The sequence below is a fragment of the Mesoplodon densirostris genome, chromosome 18 (genome assembly GCF_025265405.1).
Source record: "Mesoplodon densirostris isolate mMesDen1 chromosome 18, mMesDen1 primary haplotype, whole genome shotgun sequence".
NCBI lineage: Eukaryota > Metazoa > Chordata > Mammalia > Artiodactyla > Ziphiidae > Mesoplodon > Mesoplodon densirostris.
In genome coordinates, this window is record NC_082678.1 from 9,073,636 (window position 1) to 9,094,879 (window position 21,244).

At 44.9% G+C, this 21,244-nt stretch overlaps 2 protein-coding genes and 1 pseudogene across 7 annotated transcripts; all 3 read right to left on the minus strand.

Annotated features, from left to right (window-relative positions):
* Positions 1-14: 14 nt before the first annotated feature.
* LOC132478387 (leucine-rich repeat-containing protein 37B-like) lies at positions 15-981 on the minus strand (annotated as a pseudogene).
* A 127-nt stretch (positions 982-1,108) lies between these two features.
* On the minus strand, positions 1,109-11,035 carry RDM1 (RAD52 motif containing 1). Of its 6 annotated transcripts, none has more exons than XM_060081532.1 (7): positions 10,908-11,035; positions 10,130-10,309; positions 6,293-6,415; positions 5,736-5,916; positions 4,689-4,787; positions 2,950-3,035; positions 1,109-1,495 (listed from the first exon to the last, which is right to left on the minus strand). In XM_060081532.1, exons 1-7 carry the CDS (start codon positions 11,001-11,003, stop codon positions 1,394-1,396), a joined length of 867 nt encoding a protein of 288 aa, XP_059937515.1. In that variant the 5' UTR covers positions 11,004-11,035; the 3' UTR covers positions 1,109-1,393. The 6 variants fall into 6 exon arrangements, with proteins under 6 accessions (XP_059937515.1, XP_059937516.1, XP_059937517.1 ...); XM_060081533.1 differs by having other exon boundaries at positions 1,111-1,495; positions 5,748-5,916; XM_060081534.1 differs by lacking the exons at positions 1,109-1,495; positions 2,950-3,035 and adding an exon at positions 4,338-4,566.
* A 1,193-nt stretch (positions 11,036-12,228) lies between these two features.
* LYZL6 (lysozyme like 6) lies at positions 12,229-15,998 on the minus strand. The gene is made up of 4 exons (XM_060081417.1): positions 15,860-15,998; positions 14,478-14,636; positions 13,492-13,570; positions 12,229-12,298 (listed from the first exon to the last, which is right to left on the minus strand). The coding sequence occupies exons 1-4, from the start codon at positions 15,996-15,998 to the stop codon at positions 12,229-12,231; spliced, it is 447 nt and encodes a 148-aa protein (XP_059937400.1).
* Between the last annotated feature and the right edge of the window lie 5,246 nt (positions 15,999-21,244).

A 21,244-nucleotide genomic window follows, 5' to 3' on the forward strand; every position in this document is an offset into this window, starting at 1 on the left:
AAAAGATTCAACCTTCTCAGGGATCTGTGGATGCTGAGCAGGGACCTCCTGCTGGGGTAAAGATTCAGCCTCCTCAGTGAGCTCTGGATGACGAGTTTGGGCCTCCTGCTGGGATGGAGAAATTTCAGCTTCCTCGGGGGGCTCTGGAGGTTCATCTGGGCTCCCCCAAAAATTCCTAGGTAGGCTCTCCTCAGGATAAAAGGCATCAATACTGGGATCTAAATAATCACCCTGCAACTATTGTTCTAGACCCTGAGTGTTTTTTTCAAATTGGCCTGTAGTTCCAACAACTTTGGCAAGCCGTTGATGCTGAACTAGATCTTTCTTCAGGTTTGGGGGTGAAACAATAAACTTCATTGGTTTTGAGCTCTTACTACCTAGAGGTGGAACAATTATTTCAAATGATTGGTGACCTTCAGCCTGATCTAGACCTATGTGTTTAGTCTTACTTTTGTGTCGAGAAGGCAGAACCAAAGGCTGATTCTGATCCCAGTCTAGCACTGGAACCGCCTCTGAGATCTTTTCATGCTGGGTTTGCTTGTTATTCAGATCCTGATGTGGAACAGCAAACTGATCTGGCCCTATAGGCAGCTCTCCAACGGAATCCGTGTCCGGGTATGGAGCCTCAGTCTCAGTCACCTCCTGATGAGGCGGGGCCAACATCTGGACTGGAGACGAGGACGTCAAGTGATTAAAGCCCCCGGCTTCTGCCAGGGGTGTAAGGGCATGGGGCAATTTGGGAGGGGGGTCTGAGGCGTATGAAGACCAAGCCTCAGTCAGCCGCGGGGGGTTGGGGGACACCTGGACAGGGCCCAGGGCCCACTCCGGAGGCTGAACTGCCTGGACTAGAAGCCACAGTCGTTGCCACGTGAGGAGGAGCCGTGGGGCGCAGCAGCGACACAGAGGCACAGCCAGGACATAACATGCGGCGGCTCCCACGCGCAGCGACCCAGGCCAGTGAGGAGCCGGAGCCACATCCTCCTTCAGAGCCGAACTGAACCGTTATGCCAGCGCCGCAACGCGAGGGCTCACCGTTAGCAACCGCGCGCCCCTCCCCCGCCTAACGGCCCACCCGTTATTAATGACATCTTTAGTTACGCCACCTTTATTAGGCTTGTGCGGAGATCCAATGCGGGCCACCAGAGTGGGCCTTTTTCCCAGAGTCCCCAGGGCGCAAGCCATCTTTACCCTTGCAAAGGCGACAATTACCTCCTGCCGGGCCCTCTTCCCAACCCCGCCCCGCCCTCCCTGGCCCCAAACAATGAGGCGGGATTTGGGCTGCAGACCCGAGTGGCCCCAAACTCCAGCAGCCCAGGGGTGGAGGGGGGTTGGGAAGGATGCAGAGCTTCCCGAGGAAACCACAGGACGTGGCATTCTGGGAAATTCAAAAGTGCTAGTCCAGTTCTGGCAATCTGAACTCTTCCTCCTGGAAGCTGAAGTCTGAGAGACATTCTTCCTCCCTTTGGCCACACGGCTGACAAGAAAAGTAGCTGACCTGCAAAATGAGCACCAGTCAGGGTGGCGGGAGGGGAACACACCTTACAATTATTCTAAAATGTTGCCATTTCCTCCAAACTCTCAGTATTCACGTCTCATTATTCATTCACCACTCTGTTACTAGGGGTTACCACGGAATCAGTGATGACTCCAGAACTTCTGTAGGAGGGGTTGGGGGCAGGTGAGCAATTCATTCTGGGAAAGAGTCTAAAACCAAGTGAATGGCCCTTTACATTAGCATGGGAAAACTTCCCCCATCCCACCTTGCCTCAATAGAGCCATTAATCTAGAAAAAACTACAGTGTCACTTTTCAGAGGTCTACCCTGTGTGCAGACATGGAGAAGACACTTAGAATGTTAAAGTCAGCATGTTAAGTAATTTTCTTGAAATACTGTAACTAGCACCCAGTTTACTTTTTTCACAGTCCTTTTCATAATCTGTTTAATTTTAGTCCTTTTTAATTGTCTGGTACACCTTTAACACCTAAACTCCAAGAGAGAAGGAGCTTCATCTTATTTCCAGGGCCTAGCACATAATGGTTTCTAAATGGAACTGATTCCAAGATTGGCCTCATTTAGGAATGGATCTGTTGTTATAATCAGGTTTCCGAAATCTTTAGTATCAACATGGAATCCTTTCCTCTCACATTTCACAGGAAGCTAGACTTCTTAAAGCCCAAACATGGATATGTTTGAAGTTTCCTTGACTGATTTAAATTGAATTAAAATAATTATTTTGTACAGGAAAAACTTCCAAAATTTTTACATTTTTCAGAACATAACCACCTTTTCTTTCTCTACTTTCTTCCCTTCAAAACAAACTTTGCAACATTGGGGTGAGTTAAATAATCAGAAATCTAGCCCCAAAATAAGCTCTCAATGACATGAAACACATTTTTTGCTCCTTTTTAATAAAAATCCTATATGCAGTACATTAATGTTTTCTTTTAGAAATTACGTTGACAACTTAATCCCTAATTCGAGGCATCCATATAATTGGTTTACAGAAAGGTTCTTTGGCAAAATATTTAACACAAGATATATATGACATGCTGAGATCTGGGTAATATACCTTACTTGAAAGGCATGAATAGTTTTAAAACACTGTAGCATAATCACACTTAAGGCCATAGTTACTCTGTTCCCAAATCCCTGCAATTCTATTTGAGGGGAGTTCTAAAAGGCCTGTGTCTTCTCCTGTGTCCACAACTGCAGACGTACACTGATGGCCCTCAATCCTGCTCTCCAAACTTCAAATAAGGGGCCAGAGACAAGGCTCGGGACTGGGAAAAGTCCTAGAAATTCCCTGCCTCAAAAGCAGTTTCAGAGTTTCACATTTTCCTAAGGAAGACAGAGCTGAGTAGACATGCCAAAGTCTTCCAAATCCTGCTGGTTGTTTTGAATTATGGCTACACTGGCTGTGTACCCCCTTGAGTTTTTATCTCCACATACTTGAATTAAATCCTGTAGTTCCTCTTCGATTCTAGCATCTGTGACCTCTTCACAGGGTCTATATGCCACAGCTATTTTACCACTTTCTGAAATAAAGTTAACAAGGATCAATTCAGAAGTTTTCTTGTTCTAAAACTTCCTGTATACAATGGTAGCACCCAATAATTAGACATTCTTTTGATTTCTAAAAGCAGAAAATAAGAGCATTTTCCTAGGAGTTCCCTCATCTGACAGTTTTTATCATAATTATTTGTGAAAAAAATATATAAGAAGTATCAACTTTGGTTCAAAAACCTTTATGATCTTAGAAATAAGAATTAAGGAATAATGACATAGCAATTAAAAGCCGTGGAAACAAAAATGTTCAATCACAATACAATGAAATAGGAAGGTGTTAGGTGGGGGTCAAAATGAGTTCAAACCTGGATAGATACCACTGGACTATAATAGATACTTCATATTAGAAGCAAGGCAAGTGCCTACTCCTTGGGACCAAAATTCTACCAGATAGGATGAACAAAGCTTTGGAGACAGAGACAGAGAGGGAGAGCATTTGAACACTCTACTGGCAGAAACTGGCCCATGTACCTCTTGGACAATACAGCTTTCCTCAAGGCAAGCTAGAGCCACCAGGCTTTTTGGTCTAAGGAGTTTGGAGTACATATAAGGAATACCTTGGCATATTAGGGACAAACAACCCAGACATTTAGTTTGGTTCTTAAAGGTTGTTACCCAGAGTTGACAGCTGATGGAGATTCTGCCTGATGACCAGGGAAGTCAAACTTCACTGGAAGGACTGCCCAGGTGGGAAGACCAAGACCAATCCAGGGTCAACGCTTACAAGCAAATAAAGTCTCTGACAACTTAGCTAGGATTTCTCAGTCTCTAAGCCTGCAGGGCTGTGAAGCAGGGGAGCAATTCTGTTCCGGGAATCTACTAATCATAAAGTTTCCTTTGGGCACAGCCTGTGACATTCTCACCGCTGTATAACTCGATAGGGAACACAATCAACGCTATTCAATAGCATGACCACTTACAAGGCTCACAAAAACGTAGCCGATTATTATATAAGAATCATATTCACCCAATATATCAGAAATGAAAACTGAAATTAAATTAATTCCAAAAACATAATCTAATAAACTCTTCAACAAGAAAATAACAATGATAATAATAATAGTCAATATATTTTGTCTGCTTATGCCTGCTTTCAGGCATAGTTTTAAGTTTTTTACATTCATCATCGCATTTACTCTTACAGTATCCACCATTAGGTGGTAATCTGAATTACTAACCCTATTTGCAGATAAAGAAATTGCAGCTTAGCGATATTAAATACCTTCAAATGTCTCTGGCTAGAAAAACCTAAAATTGCAACAACAACAACAAAAAAATCTAAGAGACAAAGTTAGGACTCAAACACAGGTGTCCAAGGCTTATAATCACTACACTATTCTGTATGATAAGCAAGCAATTGAGGAAGAACTGGATCAAACACTTTCTGTATGAACTGAGGCAAGTCATTCCACATCTAAACACTGGGGACAATAATATTTGCTGTCGTTTTTCTCATAAATGCCACAAAGAACAAGTTGAAGACTGCTGCTGTGAAAGCATCTGGTGAATGAAAGAATATGTAATGTTTTACATAACCATTATTTTCATCCAATTAACTTTTCAAATAAGTTTATTTGTTCACTGAAACTGAAGTACTTCAAGGACAATCAAAAAGGTCTTACCTAAAACCACAATCAGCAGTTTCTGGAATGCATCTGTCATAGCCTTCTGAATAGCAAGCTTCTGGGTTACCTTCCTTTTCATAAGGAATGACAATGACCCTAAATCCAACCAAAACAGATGAATTTAAAATGCCTGTCTGAATAACTGATTTCTAGGTTGTGTTTAAAACTAAAAATGCATCTGTGATTCTTAGATCATTATCTTAGTGATTAAGGGCAGGCACAACACTGGGGTACGGGTGAATGTCTCTGTTGTAGGTATACCCTGGCATGGCACATTTTTACTGCTCAGATCTATTCTGGAAGTTCCTAAAATACTCGATGGGAAATGCAAACCAAGAACGTGGCACAAATCTCATATTACTCACAGATTTCAAGTGGACAAGCTGAGGCTACACTGCTACAGACCCTGCTCTCCTGTGTGTAAAGGGCTGGATTCATACAGTGAGATAGATTTGGCGGTAGTGCAGATGACCTGGCCTCTCCTGAACCGTCACCCACTCAGGTGGATGGTGGAACCTCCTCCACTCCATTCGCTAACAGCCCTGCCTCTGACTTAAAACCCTAAGCCCAAGTGCCATGGATTCTAGGAAAAAACTCAGTACCAGTTGGAATCCCCTTCCTAGGGATTTACATTTACTTTTTCCGCTCAGGCCCTTCTATAGGAGGCAAAGGACTGAACATTTACACAAGAGTTTATTTCAATCTTTAGACAATGATTTTGTTGGGATAACTGAAGGCCAGAAGACATGTGTATTTGAAGGACTATTTTAGCACAAAACAAATTATTAACCAAAAAAAAAAAAAAACCAACTAACTAATTTTCCCTCCTCCTAAGCTTCTTGGCAGGCGGTCAGTTCTAAAATTCTAAAGTTTAAGGTGCTGTCAGGTATTGCCTAAGATAAAAACCTATATTGTCAGGCAGAAAAATTCTGCCCAAGGCTTTAGTGGCTTAGAAAAGGTGATGATGTATCTGAAAAGTTGAGTTTCAGAAAGAAAGGAAAAAAGAGAAATCCCACTCCCTTACCTCCCCACACACACACATACTGGAAAACAGACCTTCCTCCATCTTAACCAAAGGTTCCTCAGCCATGCCGACTCCGGGACTCCTGCACTCGTGGGAGGGCAACACCACCTCTAAAGCACAGAAGAACTTCAGGCTTTGCTTCTGAATTGGTGTCACAATATCTTCATTTTCCCTTTCTTCAAGGTTAGAAAGATCCTGAAGCTGTTAGGATTTTGAATTAAAGGCTAGACTTCAAAAATATCCTGTTGTTAGAAATAAAAACTAAACTCCAGCAATCCCAGGTAATAGTTTAGGTATGCAATAGCTTCAAAATCAAGTGAGACTTGCAAATGAATGACTAGATATGGACAACTATTTTTTATTATATACCATACAAACACTGGAGAAAATTACGGACACCGCCATCCAAGTCATTGAGATTATCACTAATTCTAGGTGGCAGGCCAATGCTCAGATACTTCCATGTGGAAGCCTCTCACATCTCCTCCCCATAGCCTTGTTCTATTCTCCTCTCTAAAGGCTAGGAGTTCAACATTGAAAGAAGTCTGGTTAGTCAAAGAAAATCTACAGAGTTTACCTTGATGATCCTTTTTGACCACCCATTGAAACCAAAGTAGTAATTTGCCAATTCCTGGCATCTGGAGCTGTTTAGGGCCAGCGTATTATGTTGAACCGCCTTATGTCTGGTGCCGAGACGAACCTAAAGACATAAAAGACCTAAAAATATCACAACCCTACATAGAGACTTATTTTGGACATACCTGAGATTTATCAATACCAATTTCATAGAGTGGTTGTGAAGATTAAGGAGGACATTTTAAGCAACGAGTTCACAGTCAGCCCTAAATAAATGTTATTTATTACTTTTAAGTCAGTACTTTTCTGCATCATTTCCAGGACCCCTGATTAACCGGAAGGTTCCCTGACCTCTGGTGGTGAAAGTGATGATGAAAGCAACCAAGGAAGCGCAGCAGAAGCCTATTATGGGGCTGGGGGTAAGCAAAGGAAGTGAACTGTTTTACTCATCTCATCCTGTAGCCCCTGCTTGAGAATATGACCTGAAGAGGAGATAAGATGGACCTGCCACTGAATCAGGACCTTAATCTGTAGCACCCCCTCCCCAAGTTACTAACCCCTGTTAGAAGAGGGAATACGTATACCTCTATAAATGTAAATAAAGCAACCAAAAGAATTAGAGGTTTGGGCTTCCCTGGTGGCGCAGTGGTTCAGAATCCGCCTGCTAATGCAGGGGACATTGGTTCGAGCCCTGGTCTGGGAAGATCCCACATGCCGCGGAGCAACTAGGTCCATGAGCCACAACTACTGAGCCTGCGCGTCTGGAGCCTGTGCTCCGCAACAAGAGAGGCCGCGATAGTAAGAGGCCCGTGCACCGCGATGAAGAGTGGCCCCCGCTTGCCACAACTAGAGGAAGCCCTCGCACAGAAATGAAGACCCAACACAGCAAAAATAAAAATAAATTAATAAACTCCTACCCCCAACATCTTCTTTTTTTTTTTTTTTTTTTTTTGCAGTACGCAGGCCTCTCACTACTGTGGCCTCTCCCGTTGTGGAGCACAGGCTCCGGACATGCAGGCTCAGTGGCCATGGCTCACGGGCCCAGCTGCTCCGCGGCATGTGGGATCTTCCCAGACCGGGACACGAACCCGTGTCCCCTGCATTGGCAAGCGGACTCTCAACCATTGCGCCACCAGGGAAGCCCCGCCAACATCTTCTTAAAAAAAAAAAAAAAGAATTCAAGGTTTATCTGCATTAACAAGCTTCTTTGAGAGTGCAAATATTTCCAGTCTTAACTCTCTAAATAACTTACATATTACTGTGGATTTTTTCCATCACTAGCTCTTTCTTAAATGTCTATTTCCACTTTGAACAGGGTGTAGTATATAAATATAGTCATAAAAATTCAAATAATACAAATAAGGTCAAAGCATTGTTAATTCTTTATTGATTTGTTTGTGCATCTTCCTCTGTCACTAGTTTATGAGCTCCTTAAGTGCTTGAAGGAACCATATATTATTATTTCCTTGTTACCAGAAACCAGCATAGATCTTGGCATATAATAGAGGAGAGATGGTCTGTTGACTGAGTGAATGAAGGAGTACATAAGAAAATGAAATTACTTTCTCCAACTGAAGCTGCCTGCTGGGAAGGAGAAATGAAGACTCATTTTTAAATGTTGAGTGTCGCATGGGAGGCTAGGCCCTGTACGGTGAGTCATAATGGAGCTGTCCTGGACAATAAGGAAGCTTCAGAGACTGGGTAGTAGAGACAGGTGACATCTGGGATAACCTTGCCACATTTCTTGCTGGCAAACATTTCCCTTCGTGCTACTGAGAAAAACTCAGATACATTTGGCCTTTCCTTCATTTTATTTTAAGATGTTATTCTCTTTTCTGTATTTATAAAAAATACAGGGGAAAAAAGATAAGAAGTATGTATACCTGCCAATGAATAAAAGAACACATAATTGGAAATTCCCTGCTGATGCAGTGGTTAAGACTCTGTGCTCCCAATGCAGGGGGCCTGGGTTCGATCCCTGGTCAGGGAACTAGGTCTCACATGCATGCTGCAACTAAGAGTTCGCACGCCACAGTTAAGGAGCCTGCGAGCCACAACTAAAGGAGCCTGACTGCTGCAACTGGGGAGCCCACATGCCGCAACTGGGGAGCCCTTGAGCCACAACTAAGGAGCCCGCCTGCTGCAACTAAGTCCCGGTGCAACCAAATAAATAAATAATTAAAAATTTAAAAGAACGCATAATTAAAGTAGGTTACAATTTCGGGGGTGTGGGTAGTAAACTAAGGCTCTGCATGAAATAAAGAAATCTAATACGAATGCCCTTTCCTCTCAACTCTATAGTGACTTGTAGAACATTTTCTTCATTACTCTATCAGTGATGGGCTTTATGCTGTGAAAATCTCAGAACCTAAACTTATGGAATGGTCTTATTGTCCAATATAAGAAAAGAACTCATTACTCACAACTGATACCAAGTAACCGTTTCATAATCTTTCCAGGACCATCTGTAATATCTGACTGGTTATGTGAAATGGTCACAGGGTCCGCAAATTAAAGAATGTCTGACACAAAATCATTTCAACCCCAGGGAGTACAGCCAGGATTGAAGAGGGTGTTAAACAGGGTACAGAAGTGGGAGGTAGTGTACCTGGAGTCACATCTGAGGAGAGTTCTCAGATTCAATAAAGGTGAAATCAGTGAGTAAAGAAATATGGGTGAGAAGAGGCAGCAAGGTCAGTAGGAAGTAGCCAGAGCAAGAAGCCAATCAGAGAAGACACACAATTATAAAGTGAAAGGTCTGGGAACTCTAAGCCTCACTCACTTATTCAGAGGAATTGAAAAGGTCCTTGAAAAAGGAATGGTGGCTCAATGGAGGCACATAATGAAATGCTAATTCTGGGGAGGTAAAATTGGATGGCATGTTAATATGGAATAAGGTTTCTACAATGCATTAAAGAATATTTTAACGATTTTCTGGAATCTGAAGGGAGTTCTGAATAGGCAGTTTGAGAGTGATGATGATGATGAAGCCTCCTTTATGTTACATCTGACAAAAGTTTGGCAAGCTTGGGACTTCCCTGGTGGCACAGTGGTTAAGAGTCCGCCTGCCAATGCAGGGGACACGGGTTTGATCCCTGGTCCTGGAAGATCCCACATGCCGCAGAGCAACTAAGCCCGTGTGCCACAACTACTGAGCCTGTGCTCTAGAGCCCGTGAGCCACAACTACTGAAGCCCGCGTGCCTAGAACCCGTGTTCCGCAACAAGAAAAGCCATCGCGATGAGAAGCCCACGCACCGCAACGAAGAGCAACCCCCGCTCGCCGCAACTAGAGAAATCCGGCGCGCAGCAAGAAGACCCAACGCAGCCAAAAATTAATTAATAAATAAATTAATTAATTAAAAAAAATCTGTCAACCTCACACATTTAAAATCCACATAAAAGTAAATATAAGGAAGACTCTTGTGAAGATTTCTTAAATTAAGGGGCAGCATAAAATGACATGGGGTTTAACATCAGTTAAGTTTGGGTTTGGCCTCTAGTTTCCACATTTACTGTCATGAACCTTAAGTAAGTCACTTAAACATCCTGAGTTCGAGTTTCTTCATCTAAAAAAAAGAAAGAAAGAACTGGGGAACTGAGGGATCCGTGGAGCAGTGCATCTGAGAGCATTCTGTACACCACAGTGCTGTACAAACGCTGGCCTTTTTTTTTTTCCCCCTGGGATCTTAGTTCCCAGACCAGGGATTGAACCCAGGCCCTCAGCAGTGAAAGTGCAGAGTCCTAACCACTGGACCGCCAGGGAATTCCCGATGGCCTATTAGTTTTAAATTCAGCACTTCATCCCAGTAGAGCAAGGAATTCCACATTTGGACCCACCTTCACTGGAGATGTCTGAAAAAGCTGCTTCTGGTCGCATGCCTTCTGGGCCCTGTGGGCATCCCTTGCTGAATAAAACTTGATGATGGCATAGAACCCAGGACCGGCCACTGCTGCGTTTGGGAAGACTCGGACCGAATACAGAAGGCCAAACTGGGAGAAGACTGTGAACAGAGAATGCTGTAGGGTGGTCCCATGCTAAGTAAGTGCAGGAAATTTCACGCCCAGGAAACCAAACCGCCCATTCCCTTATATTCCCCCAGCCCTTTGCCACAGGCAACTGTGGTGAGCCTGCAACTCCAAACACTTCTCATTTCGTGAACAAGGTTCCCTCTGAAATCCTAAGCTTCGAAAAGCATTAGGAGGCAATGCCGTCTGTTGGGAACTATTTCTCAAAAATCTGTGGGGGCGGGCTTCCCAGGTGGCACAGTGGTTGGGAGTCCGCCTGCCGTTGCAGGGGACGCGGGTTCGTGCCCCGCTCCGGGAAGATCCCACATGCCACGGAGCGGCTGGGCCCGTGGGCCGTGGCCGCTGGGCCTGCGCGTCCGGAGCCTGTGCTCCGCAGCGGGAGAGGCCACAGCGGTGAGAGGCCCGCGTACCGAAAAAAAAAAAAAAAAATCTGTGGGGCGAGCTGACTGCTCAGGTCGGCTCTAGAACTAAGATTCCTCTCAGCGGATACCACAGGCAGATGAGGTGCTGAAGCAGTGCCCCGGGGCGCCCAGTTACTGGGGAGCGGAGCGGCTTCCTCCACCCCTCCCTCCGCCCCGGCTCGGCTTACCTGCAAGGCCTCGGCCGTGGGTCCAGAGCTCAGCTCCCACACCAGCAAGGTTTTGTCACCCCCGATGGGAACCGCAAAAGGTACCAACTCCACCATCCTACCGTCACCGCGCGTGCGCGGTTCGGGACTCAAGCGGACTGCGCCTGCGCACGCGCGCCCGCGCTTTTTTAAAAAGGGAGCCTGAGGGGCGGAGCCAGCTCGGTGGGAGTGGAACGGGGGCGGTGCTTGGACCTCTCCCTCGCCCCTCCCACTCCGGGCTTGTCTCTGCCTCTAGCTCCCTTTCTGCAACCCCCGCGCCCAGAAGTTTTGGAGTTTAGCGTTTCTATTCAAGTGTATTTTTAGCGTAGAGTCCAAAGTGTGAGTTTCCAGGATCGAATGGTGCGGACATCTTTATAGCAGCTGGCTTCATCTTCAAACTCCCAGAGAAGACTAGAGTACTAAGCAGTTAGCGCTAACTATCCACTGAACTTTAAAATTTTAGATTTCCCAACTCTGTGTGAGAAATGACCACCAAAGATGCAATCCTTCGACTTGAGTGTTTTCATGAGTCTTAAATATGCAAATCAAGGTATAACTCATTAAAGCCATCAACAGTCTAGTATGAAATTCTTAAAAAGCTGGTTTATAGCCCATTTTCCTAAAGTACCCCAAATCACCGAGCACATTTCTCCATCCCCACCACGACTTTCTCCACCTCAATATATCAGACCCTTAGCCCCACCCATTACCTACTTCTGAGCTCTTTTACTTCAAAAATTGTTGACTTTGGAGGAATTACTTGGATCTTAATATTGTTTCAAACCAATAACTATAGATTTATTATCCATATCATTATCCATTGCATTCATTGTATGTATCCATTTATTCATTGTATCCATTATCTGTGTATGGAGAAGATCCATAATCTTCTCCAGATAGATTATGAACACCTCATGAACAATATTTACAGATTTATCATCCTTTTTCTAGTACTTAGCACACTCATACTCTATTAGGTACTCAAATATACTTGGGATTAATCATGACTAAATTAACACATTCTTTGCACAAGGAATGCTTTAATAATTCCAAAAATATAGAAACTTCTTCATCATGGTCTTCTTGGTTTGCAAATGACAGTCAGGAACCAGGGACCTGGGCCTGGATAGGAACAAGGAGGAAGCCCTAGAAAACCATTTATTCTGGGGCTCTGGTCAGTTTTATTTGTAAATGGGAAAGGAAGAAAATAACATGAGGTGGAGGCAAGAGGAAGAAGAAATGAAGAATTCCCAAGTGAGGAGAGGAGTTCTGGAATGACTCCACCACAGGCCTGCTCCCTTTCTCATGCCAGGTGACATCCTGTCATCCAGTAGGAGAGTGGCCGGCCTGCACAGTGCAACCTCCATTTTACCCTGTGGAGAGAAAGAAGATTGGTTCTTTTTTTTTTTTTAAGAATCAATTTTATTTATTTTTGGCTGCGTTGGGTCTTTGTTGCTGTGTGCGGGCTTTCTCTAGTTGTGGCTAGCGGGGACTACTCTTTGTTGCGGTGCACGGGCTTCTTATTGCAGTGGCTTCTCTTGTTGCGGAGCACGGGCTCCAGGCGCGTGGGCTCAGTAGTTGTGGCACATGGGCTTTGTTGCTCCACGGCGTGTGGGATCTTCCCAGACCAGGGTTCGAACCCGTGTCCCCTGCATTAGCAGGTGGATTCTTAACCACTGAGCCACCAGGGAAGCCCAGCAACACTTTTTATAGAAAATGTTGCTGCCAGTTATGGAGAGAGGGCCCGTGGCAGCCATGTTTATGTTGCTTAATTTCTTCCATGCCTGTAGCTGAATGAATGGAGCTGGGACACAGGGTCCAAGCTGAACCCATCAGATCATCCCTGCCAGGCACTTGGACTGGGACTGAGCCTAGCTAGTCTCTATGGTTGCTTAGGACATTAGCCCATAGATTCAGGGCAGACATAGTCTGTCTGGTGGACTGTAGAGCAGAGAAAGCTGGTTTGCCGAGGGAGTAGTGAAGCCAATGCACAAAGAGAAGCAGAAACCTGAAAAGGAAAGTTTCCAGTCCTGCTTCCACCCTCTTCCTGAGGCCCAGCTGCACCCCTCGTGTGGGCTCAGCAAGACACCTTGTCCTCTCAGAATAAATCTCCCCCAGCTAGCTCAAGTTGTTCTGTTCCTGCAACCAAAAGAGCTTTGTTTATTACGGTGTCAGAGGAAGAGCCAGATCCCAGGTCTTCTAAGTCGGAGTTCCAAGCCCTGCCACACCCCACATTTTTCTAGGCTGTAGAGAAGGTCAGGTCCTGGCCTACTGTCCCTTTCTCTGTCACTACATCTTTCTTTCTTTTTTTTTTTTTTTGCGGTACACGGGCCTCTCACTGTTGTGGCCTCTCCCGTTGCGGAGCACAGGCTCCGGATGCACAGGCTCAGCAGCCATGGCTCACGGGCCTAGCCGCTCCGCGGCATGTGGGATCTTCCCAGACCAGGGCACGAACCCGTGTCCCCTGCATCGGCAGGCAGACTCTCAACCACTGCGCCACCAGGGAAGCCCCTACATCTTTCTTAAGGTTCTGCCCACTAACTTCGTCCCACCATGTCCTCCTCACCAGTTCTTCATCCCCTCTGTTCCGGACACAATCTTTTTCGCACAGTTGATGATTGAAAGAAGATTGGGGCTCAGCAGTTCTGAAAGGGAGAAAGAGAATACCCGTCAGAGCACAGGGGACAGTCCCGAAGCCTGGCTCTCCCTGCCAGGCATGTGCCACCCAGTGGCTGAGAACTTCCGGACGAGGCAAGCCTTCCCCCTCAGAGGCCCATTTGGACATCCGTACAATGGCCGCTGGAGGTTGGGGATGGTTGGGGGGTGGGGGCAGGAGGGGCAGGAGGGCTGAGCTTTGAGCCTGTTTACTGCCATACTTCCTAATGGATGGTAGTTCACCCCAAGTGTGGAGGATTCTAGGGAAAGGAAATGCCAAAAGAGGCAGCACAGAGACGAAGGTAAAGTCCTGCCTAAGGAGGGAGGCTCTTCAAGTGAAGAGCCCAGGGCCATTAATCAGAGTACAAAGGAGGAGATGGGGGACAGAATCACGGACCTGTGGGGCCTCCTGGATTAGCCCTGAGGTGGGAGTTTGCACTTGGCCTTCGGTCAGACCATTAGCCAAAGGCAGCTCTACTTGGTGGTGAGAGCTGAGCCTTCAGGGCCACCAGTTAGGCCTTCAGCACTGGTTCTATGAGCCTCAGTTTGCTCACCAATAAAGTGGGGATCATACTAGTTTCTACTGCATGGCAAGTTGGATGAAATGAGCTATGTACATAAAGTACTGAGTATATAATACGCTCTCAATATATGTTGGCTGCTGCACTTCTCTACGGCTACTGCCTGTGCAGAGCTTTTCTGGATCCTGCTAGTACACTGCAGAACCTCCTATGGGCATTTAGGGACACGAGTCAACCCTCTGCTCAGTAAAGAGATTCCCTGATTCCTTGAACCAATCCTCTGGGGTTGTTTCCAGGCTGTGTGTGGGAAGGGAAGTCCCGTGAGTAGAGCCTGGTCAACTCTCTCACCTCTCCCACCCTGGGACCCTGGCCAGACCTTGACAGTCCACTTGGCAAATGTTTTCCGTGTGACTCTTGTAATCATTGCACCAGTAGTGGCTGTTGATCTGGAAGATGCCATAGTCAAAGCTGCCATCTGTATTTTCATTTACCTTTGTTATGTTGAAGTGACTTTCCACGAAAGCCAGGCACAGCCCTTAGAACAGGGAGAAGAGGGTTTTTAGAGGGGGGCCAAACTGAGGGACAAGGAAGACAGAGGAGAAAGGGAGACAAGGAATCAGAAGAAAGGAACAGGCTTCCCTGGTGGCGCAGTGGTTAAGACAACTAAGCCCGTACGCCACAACTACTGAGCCTGTGCGCTAGAGCCAACGAGCCACAACTACTGAAGCTCACGTGCTCTAGGGCCCGTGCTCCACAACATGAGAAGCCACCGCAATGAAAAGCCTGCACACCTCAACAAAGAGTAGCCCCCACTCGCCGCAACTAGAGAAAGCCCACGCACAGCAACAAAGACCCAACGCAGCCAATAATTAATTAATTAATTAATTAATTTTAAAAAAAGAAGAAAGGAACAAAGCCTAAGAGGCTAGATGGAGCTAGTGGGCCAGAAACACCCATTAGCTTCTCCTCTCATTCTTCAGTCCATCCGCCCATCAGTACAACCACTCATCTGTCCATCTGCCCATGCATGATTTCTGCACTTAATGATCACCTACTGTGTGCCAGAAACTGTGCAAAACCCAGTGAGGGACATTTAGCTGGCTCAAATGCAGATGCTGCCTTCAAGGTGCTTATAGAATAAGAATGAAGATATGTACCTAAAAAACCCACAAAGCAAGATGAAAGGAGAGAGTGTTATAAGGCAGACGTGCCTTACAATTCTGGGCAGAGGGAGCTATCTCTACCATGGAGTAGGACAAAACCTTTGCACTTGCTGTTCCCTCCACCTGGAATGCTCTTCCACCAGATGTTTGGGGGGCTAGGTCCTTTATTCCATTCAGCACTGCTCAATGTCACCTCCTCAGAGAGGCCTTCCTTGACTTCCCCCTCTAGAACAGTGTCACCCATTACTACCCATTGCTTTATTCTTCTGCATAGCATTTATCACCACCAGGAAGCACTTCATATATTTGTGTGTTTCTTTCTTGCCGTCTCTTCCCCTAGAATGTGAACACTATGAGAGAAGGGGCTGTGTTGATATCTGTATCCCCAGAGCCTAAAATAGTTCCTGGGACATAATAAGTGCTCAGTTAAGAATCGTTGAACAAATATCGAATGTTGGGAAAGGCTTCTCGGAGAGGGCTGCTTTTTGAACTTGACTTTGAAAAACAAATGAGAGAAAAAGAAAGATGGCCACGGAGGGCATGACCAGGAGAGGAGGAGAAAGGGGGTGTGGGGGTGTGAGGAAACGGCACTCACAGTCACTCAGGGAGTAGCCCTCAAAGCCATCCAAATCCTCCTGGTGCAGCACCTTGGCCAAGTCACATCGGTTGATGAGGCTGGCTTGATTCACAGCAACGAGACAGCTGACCAAGGAGATGAGTAGCAGGGTCGTCATCCTCAGAGGGGAGGAGACGCAGTGGAGGGTGAGCAGCGGAAGGCCTGCGAGTCCTTGGGTCTCCCAGGAGAGAGAGTCTTCTGGGGAATCTGGAGAGAGCCACCAAATGTCCTCGCTTACTCACTGCCCCCCTCCTGGCTGTTTCTCTTTCCTCTCATGTATTACTTTATAAATACTTTTTTTTTTTTGGTCTCCTGTTTTGTTTTGTTTTTTCCTAGTCTAAAATGAACGATGCTGGGGCATGTCAAATAGAAATGAGAGCCAGCTCACAGGGGTACCCACTGGCCAAATCTGGAGCAGCATTTTTTGGGTAACAGCTTTACTGAGATAAAATTCACAATATATAAGTCACATACCATACCCTTAATTCATTTAAAGTACACAATTCAATCATTTTTCACAGAACTGTGCACCTATTCCCACAGTCAACTTTAGAATATTTTCATCAACCCAAAAAGAAACCCCATGTCCGTTAGCAGTCACTGTCCGTTCCACTTCCCTCCACCCTCTGGCAACCAATAATCTACTTTCTATCTCTATAGATTTGCATATTCTGAACATTTCATATAAATGAAGTCATACAATATCTGGTCTTTTGTGTTGGACTTCTTTCACGTAACATAATGTTTTCAAGGTTTCATCCATGTTGTAGCATGTACCAGGATTTCATGCCCTTTCATGGCTGAATAATATGCCATTGTATGGATATATCACAATATGGTTATGTATTCATCGGTTTGTGGACATTTGAGTTGTTTCTATTTTTTGGCTATTATGAAGAATGCTGCTATGAACATTTGTGTACACGTTTTTGTGTGGACAAATGTTCCCATTCCTTTGGATACATACCAAAGAGTGGAATTGCTGGGTCCCATGGTGACCTAAAGTTTAAACTTTTGAGGAATTGCTGGACTTCCAAAGCAGCTGTACCATTTTACATTCCCATCAGCAATGTATGGAGGTTCCAATTTCTCCACATCCTCACCAACAGAGTTATTAACTGTCTTTTTGATCAAAGCTATCCTAATGGGTGTGAAGTGGTATCACATTGTGATTTTGATTTACATTTGCCTCATGGCTAATAATGTTGATCATCTTTTCACATGCTCATTGGCTATTTGTGTAATTTTGGGAAAATGTCTTTTCAGAACCTCTGCCCATTTTTTCAGTTGGGTTGTTTATCTTTTCATTATTGAGTTGTAAGTGCTCTTTATATATTCTGGGTATTAGAACCTTATCAGATAAATGCTTTGCAAATATTTCCTCACATTCTGTGGGTTGCCTTTCACTTTCTTTTCTTTTTTAATAAATCTATTTATTTATTTATTTTTGGCTGTGTTGGGTGTTTGTTGCTGCGCATGGGCTTTCTCTAGTTGTGGCGAGTGGGGACTACTCTTCATTGCAGTGCGTGGGCTTCTCATTGTGGTGGCTTCTCTTGTTGTGGAGCACAGACTCTAGGCACGTGTGCTTCAGTAGTTGTGGCATGTGGGCTCAATAGTTGTGGCTCACGGGCTCTAGAGCTCAGGCTCAGTAGTTGTGGCATACAGGCTTAGTTTCTCCGTGGCATGTGGGATCTTCCCGAACCAGGGCTCAAGCCCGTGTCCCCTGCGTTGGCAGGCAGATTCTTAACCACTGTGCCACCAGGGAAGTCCCGCCTTTCACTTTCTTGATGCTGTTGTTTGAAACACAAAAGTTTTAAATTTTGATGAAGACCGATTTATGTATTTTTTCTTTTGTTGCATATGCTTTTGGTATCATATATGTGAAAACAATGCATAATGGTTTCCAAGGTAATCTGGAACAATTTGACCACCAAAATAAATGATGATAGTGACAGATTATAACCCACTGAATGAGATAGGAATCAATGAGTTCATAACAGTAATAGATAAATAGATACATAATGGGGATTAAAGGGGAACTCTTCTTGATAAGAAAATGCTGATTGATAAATGTAGAGGTAGTCATGAAGTTGGAAAATCACCATCTTGAAACCATCATAAACTGGTATGAGCAAGAAATAATCATCAATAGATGCTAAATATGAGGGGGTGGGAAGCTTGGTGAAGAACTGAGTCTGTTCATGGTCTTAAAGTATCTCCCCTTGATTGCATGAGAAAAACAGTAACAATACAATGGAGAAACCAGACAGTATTTTGACCTGGTAATCAAAATTAACACCACCAGTGAGGGACAGAGAGCGATTATGTGTCTCCAGATGTGATACCCTGAGAAGGACACATGTCACTTATGCAGCATTCTGGCCAGAGATGCATAACCTATAGCTAATCTTGAGGAAACATCAGACAAAGCCAAATGGAGGGGAAATCTATAAAATAACTGGCCTACGTTCTTCAAAATGATCAATGCCATGAAAGCAAAGAATGAGGCTATTTCTATCACTAGGGGTGTGTGTGTGTGTGTGTGTGTGTATCTTTCCCATTAAACTAGGTGTATGTTCCTGAGGATTCCTCCATCCACTAGCTTCATGAATCAGGCAGCTTCTTGGACAACATGGTTACCCTGATGCCTGTCTCCTCACGGATGTTTTATTCTGTCTCCTAAGACTCACTCCACTGCAGCCTGAGCTTGCGACCATTCTTTTGCCTCTCTCTTCCACCCTACAATTGCCAGATTTAGCAAATAAAATTACAGGATGCCCTGTTACATTAGAATTTCAGACAAACAACAAATAAGTTTTTAGTATAAGTGTGTCTCATGCAACCTTACTCTGCTCTGACTCAGTAGGGTCCTACAGAGACAGGTATCACTGAACCTCAGAAAGCAGGGAGCTCCATCTCTGCCCATGAAGGCCCCTCTTGGGGTTCCCTGGGGAAAAAGTGGTTCGGGCAGGTGCACCCCCAACCTCCCCTCCCGAGCTTACCGCTCTCCTATCCCTCTCTCTGACCCCAGGTCCCAGCCGGCCTAGAGCTTTCTGTGAGAATCTGTAGAACAAGTCGTTTGGGTAGGAGCCTCCTCTTCCTCATGGACTATCCTTTAGCCCCGCCCAGCTCACCGCTCTCCATGTTCTAAAGAAGACGGGAGTGCTGAGCTATCCCCACCTTCTGGAACCCCAGCTCTGTGATGTCAACACTCTCCCGGAAATACTCTGGTCTTACATGCAAATTGGCTCAGTCTTGAGGCCAAACTTCAGGCAGAAATGGTAGATGGGCCTGGAGGGATTGGTGACAACTGTGGGATAGGGTAGAGAGGGCTGGTTGCTCTGTCTGCGCACCTCCCTTCCCTTCTGGGAACCTTTAAGGGAACTCCTTCCCCCATGGGGCTTTAGTGCCACAGTCACAGGGCCCTGCCCTCCAGGTGGCAGGGTGTGCCCGTGCCCCAACCAGTGTATCTTGAACTGAAATTAAGCAGAGCAGCTCAGCTTCTCCCAGGAAGACTTTGGGTGTGGGACCAGAGGCGGACAGTTTAGAATCACGTGGATACAACCCATCCGAGAGAATAAGCCTCCTTGAACAGGGATCAGAGTCCAAACAGGATTCCAGCCCCAGGGTCCACCTTTCTGCAACCTAAACACCCTTTTGCCCTTACTGCTACCCTATGATTCAATAAATGTCCTTTCTTGTGTAAACACGTTTGAGTTGAGTTTCTGTCACTTACAACCAAAAGAGACCTGCCAGGAGAGGAAGGATGGGGTTAACCATCCATGGAATGGTGACCTGACAACCTGTCACCTCCCCATGAAGGCTACACCTTAGTATCATTTGTCACCAAGGAAGTCTGGGAGACATTTCCACCAACTATAGCAAAAAGGAAGCAAGAGAAAATTCTGTTACTGATGTTCATGCCACCCTCTGAAACAGGGTGATAAGGCCTGACAGAAAGGAAGTAGGAAGAGCTTTCTAAGTGGGCAGTGATGCCCCATAACTTCTGGATTTGGACTTCCCTCCCCAGTGGGACAGCAGCGTATTGCATCTTGGGATGTGAAGCAAGCCGGAGCTCTGGTGGAGGTTGAACTCTGGGAGGAGGGCATTCTCTGGGTACCACTTTATGAAGTATCGTTTGGGGCCAGAAATATGCAGGTGCCTCAGATGACCCAAACAATCATGTCTGTGTAGAATTAGAGCTCTGGGTAGGAGGAGAGGCTTCCATAGCCCAGGACCACATGCTGGAAATTGGGCCAGGGGAGGGTCTCCCTGCAGCTTAAAGTCTTAGAGGCGATGATGGCAGCACTCAAAGGGGGACCAGAGGGACCCTCCACCCCCACCCCCCAACTGTGACAGACATGAGCCCTGAATGGATTCCTACCCATTCAAGGAACTGGGACCCAACCTGGGACCCAACTTGGGACCCAAGAATAAATTCTGAATGTTGCAACCTGGGACAAAAAGACATGGAAGCCACAGATCATTGGTCTAAATAAATATTTACAAGTTATAAATCAAACTAACAAGCTGTTAACTGAAATATTTTCTATCCTCATATTCTGACAAACATTCCTTTAAAAGGATAAAATTTTAAAATGTGTATGAAGCTATGGTTTATATATGACTGAAAGTTAGCAAAATGTCAAAGATGAATGAATTTAATTTTTATTCCACATGTCTAGATGCTCTATTAATGGGCTGACAATGTTGGGATGAATAATAAACATATACATAATTCCTAAAGGATTATAAATATTCCATGAAATTTATTTTTCTTATCTCCCTTTCAATACAATCACTAATTATATTACTATTATCAAGATTTTTCAATATATTTAAGAATTAAAAACATAATTATAGTCAAAGTACAAAATTTTAAATATATTTTCATCAAAAATATAAATTTATGTGAAAAATGTATTAATTTTCTGTTTTCCAAAAATTAGCTTTTTTAAAATATTGAAAGGTATCTAATAATTCAAAAGGCAAAATACAAATAAAATGAATGAATATTAAATTTTTATATCAAAATTATTTATATAAATCCAAACACTTTATTTTACTCTTTGAAAGCTTAATTAAATTTTATTAAGTAACTTTTAATTTTAAATTTTAACTTAGGGCTTCCCTGGTGGCGCAGTGGTTGAGAGTCCGCCTGCCGATGCAGGGGACACGGGTTCGTGCCCCTATCCTGGAAGATCCCACATGCCGCGGAGTGGCTGGGCCCGCGAGCCATGGCCGCGGAGCCTGTGTGTCCGGAGCCTGTGCTCCGCAACGGGAGAGGCCACAGCAGTGAGAGGCCCGCGTACAGCAAAAAAAAAAAAAAAAAAAAATTTAACTTAAATTTTATTTAAATTATAA